Genomic DNA, 3,311 nt, shown 5'->3' on the forward strand with positions numbered 1-3,311 from the left:
GGGGGAGGGGCCGCGGGCGGCCGTGCGTGCGTTCATAATTGAGTCAAGGGCGGTCAGGTCAGGTCTGGGAGACATCAGGGGCTGCTTGACCACGACAACACCCCCATGATCCTCCGTTTGCGATCCCCGTATGGGCAATCCCCGTCTGCTGCACAGTGACGTCAGCGTGGGGCCCCGCGGCTCCGCCGTGGCACGGCCGCAAAGCGGAAGCCCAAGTGCTGCCCTCTACCTCCTCAGGAATCCCTCCACCCCCCCCCCAGAGGGCCCTAAACCCTAAACCCCACCTCAGCATGCAGCCGTAGATCAGCGCCTTGCCGTCCTTCGCGTCCATCGGCATCGCGGTCAGGTGCCGCCCCAGCGCCGTCAGCGCCTGCCCGGCTGGTGCAAGCGCGCCGAGCGCGGTCAGCCGCGCGACGGCCGCCTCGGCTGCCGCGGGGTCGGGCGGCGTCAGCAGCTCCCCCAGCACGTCCTGCAGCCGCTCCTCCGCCACAGCTCCTCCCCCTGTTTCGCCTGCTGCTGCTGCTGCTGCTGCTGCTGCTGCTGCTGCTGCTGCTGATGATGATGATGATGATGATGATGGCGGTGCGGTGGCTGCTGCGATGTCTGCAAGTGCGGCCTTTGCCGAGAGGCACAGCTGCTCCAGGGGCACTCTCAGGACCTCCGGGGCCTGCTGCGGCGCCAGGCAGCCCCAGAAGTCGCGCGCCAGCAGGCGGAAGCAGCAGCCGGGGCGCACGCGGCCGGCGCGGCCGCGGCGCTGCTGGGCGGCGGCCTGGCTGACCCAGCCCTCCTGCAGGCGGGAGAGGCCCTTCTCGGCATCGTAGCTGGGGGAGGGGGAAGGTCGGGCAGGGGGGTTGCAAAGGGGAGGTGAGAAGGGACGCGACAGACCTCAAAACCAGGGAATGAGGTGGGATTCCCAGGCAGGGACCTGAGAATCAGCACTTTGATGGTGCGACAACCCTCTTCCTCAGGAATGCTGCCAGAGGCCGCGGGCGCCACCGCATCAGCGGGCAAGCGGGCGGCTGCCAGGTCTTTGGTGCGAAGGTTCGGGAGTGAAGTTCCCTATGCATCTCTTGCCGACCACGTCAAACGTCAGGTCCCAGGGCGCACCCTCCCTTCAGAACGGCCATTGTTCCTCCCTGCTGCAACATCCCATGAAATGGCGGCCCCAGGCGCACCCACCCCGTCTCCTTGACGCGGCCGGTGTCGATGACGGCCACAACGTCGTCAATCGTGATGCTGGTCTCGGCCACTGCCAGGGCGCGGCGCGAGTTTGCAGGGGGCGCGTGTGCGTCATGGCGTGTGCATCAGCAATATCAGTGCATCTCGTGTGTGGAGCACCTGAGGCCCAGCCAGACAAGTCATGGGCGTCCGGCTGCACGGTTGCAGTGACTGACACCAACCATCTTCGCAGACGTGCGTCAGCCAGACCCCCGAAACTGCCTGAAGCCTGCCCTCAGGCGCCGACCCGCTTAAATTTGCCCAGGATCTTGCCCCCAGCTCGCCCACACCCACCGTTTGTCGCGCACACGATCTTGACGACGCCCCGCCCCGCGCGCTCAAACACCCGCGCTTGCGCGCCCGCCGGCAGCGACCCGTGCAGCGGCAGGACGCGCAGCGAGGCGCCCGCGGCGGCGGCGGCCAGCTTGGGGCTGCCCTGCAGCTGGCGTACCAGGCGGTCGATCTCGGGGGCGCCAGGCATGAACACCAGGATGGCTCCTGCCTCCGCGTCCCGGCCGCGCGACGGCGCAAGCGCGCCGGGCGGCGCGTCCCGCCAGCCCTGGCAATTTCGTGCATTGCAGGTAGGGCCGGGCGCGGACGTCGGTGCGGCACGCGCGATTTTCTCAGGGCTATCGGTGCGTCGGAAGCCCCGCAGGGGTGTTGCAACATGGCCACGGCAAGCGCTGCCCATCGCGCTGCCGGTTGCCAACCCCTGCACGCGCCCAACGCTGGAATGAGAGGCCCACCTGAAGCATGGCTGCGGGCCCATCGCGCTGCGTGCGCCCCACTATGTGGGCCACCAGCAGCTCTATCAAGTCGTAGTTGACTAAGCTGGCGTCCATCAGCTCAACACTCCTCATGACGTCAGCGCTGTACTGCTCCCCCGCGGCGCCGCCGACCCCAGCCGCCCCGCCGCCGCCGGCCGCGGCGCCGACGCCGCTGCTGCTGCTGCTCGAGGCGCCGTCAGCCTGAGGGTCCTCGTCAGGCTCATCCCAGCCCAAGGCTGACTCATCATCGTCGCCGACAACCCCCGCCACCTGCTGCTGCTGTTGCTGCTGCGCCGCTGCGCCCGCGGCAGCGCCCCTGGCGCCGCCATTGGGCCCCGAGTCCGCCTTTGGCAGCTTGCGCTTTGCCCAGCGCGACCCGGGGCCGACCCTGAAGCCGGTGGCGGCCAGGGCGTCTTCCAGCCACAGCTCCCTCACCGGGTGGGTGAAGCCCGGGATGGTCAGGCAGCTGACAGCCAGGCCGCGCCGCGCAGCTGCGCCGCGCTTGCCGCCGCTGCCGAAGACGACCTGTGGCAGGTGAGGGGTTGTAAGGGGAGACAGCTGGTGTCAGGGCGGATGCAGCGGGGTTGAATGTTATGAAAGCTGGGGAGCAACTGCTTGGGGCCATGACCTCAAAGCCGTGATATGCTTCAATAGCTTGTTTTTCTGGCTGCTTACTTTGTTGCTTATTCTGTTTCTTGACGCCTGCTGCACGCGGACGCCTCAGATGCGGCAGCACTGCGACCGCGTGGGGCGCTTTCCCCTGCCACGGCTGACGGCACCATCTTTTGCCCAACACCCGGTGCCACCCCCAGGCACCGTTTGCAGGCCGTCCTTTCGCCCTGAAGCACGTCCTCCCACCTTTCTGAAGTACCCAGCAAACAGCTCAGCATCCGCAGTCGCCGACATCAGCAGCAGCTTGGGCGGCGGCCCCGCGCCCCCGCCACCCGCGGCCGCGGCCCTGCGTGCGAGCAGGCGCCTGAGCAGCAGCAGCAGCAGGTCTGACTCGCAGCCCCTCTCGTGGACCTCGTCCAGCACCAGGTGGGTGACGCCGGTCAGGTCGGGGTCGGCCATCAGGCGCCGCAGCAGGATGCCTTTTTTTGAAGAGGGGGGAGCGTGTTGGGGCGAGGCGAGGTTGCAGCAATGTAGCGGCGTGGGATTGAGGGGACTGGACCAGGATCAGGTTGCCACGTTCAGCTGTGACATACAGCAGCTGTGTTGACCACAATTGACTCCGCGTGGAGCATCCCACACCCATTACCCCACCTGATTCCACCCTGCTGGCTGCCCCTCACCCCGCCCCTCCGGCCCCCCTCTCCCCACCCACCC

General features: G+C 68.0%; 1 protein-coding gene across 1 annotated transcript in view; it reads right to left on the reverse strand.

Annotated features, from left to right (window-relative positions):
• Positions 1 to 74: 74 nt before the first annotated feature.
• The window catches only part of MNEG_4386 (Putative ATP-dependent RNA helicase DHX57), a gene marked incomplete at both ends in the record, with an annotated part of 7,620 nt that continues 4,383 nt past the window's right edge, over positions 75 to 3,311 (reverse strand). Inside the window, 6 exons of the mRNA XM_014047136.1 lie at positions 75 to 84; positions 285 to 821; positions 1,180 to 1,249; positions 1,513 to 1,777; positions 1,965 to 2,510; positions 2,844 to 3,076. Of these exons, the coding sequence (XP_013902590.1) occupies positions 75 to 84; positions 285 to 821; positions 1,180 to 1,249; positions 1,513 to 1,777; positions 1,965 to 2,510; positions 2,844 to 3,076 (1,661 nt within the window). The remainder of the gene's footprint in view (positions 85 to 284; positions 822 to 1,179; positions 1,250 to 1,512; positions 1,778 to 1,964; positions 2,511 to 2,843; positions 3,077 to 3,311) is intronic.

Source organism: Monoraphidium neglectum, assembly GCF_000611645.1.
Source record: "Monoraphidium neglectum strain SAG 48.87 unplaced genomic scaffold scaffold00606, whole genome shotgun sequence".
Lineage (NCBI taxonomy): Eukaryota > Viridiplantae > Chlorophyta > Chlorophyceae > Sphaeropleales > Selenastraceae > Monoraphidium > Monoraphidium neglectum.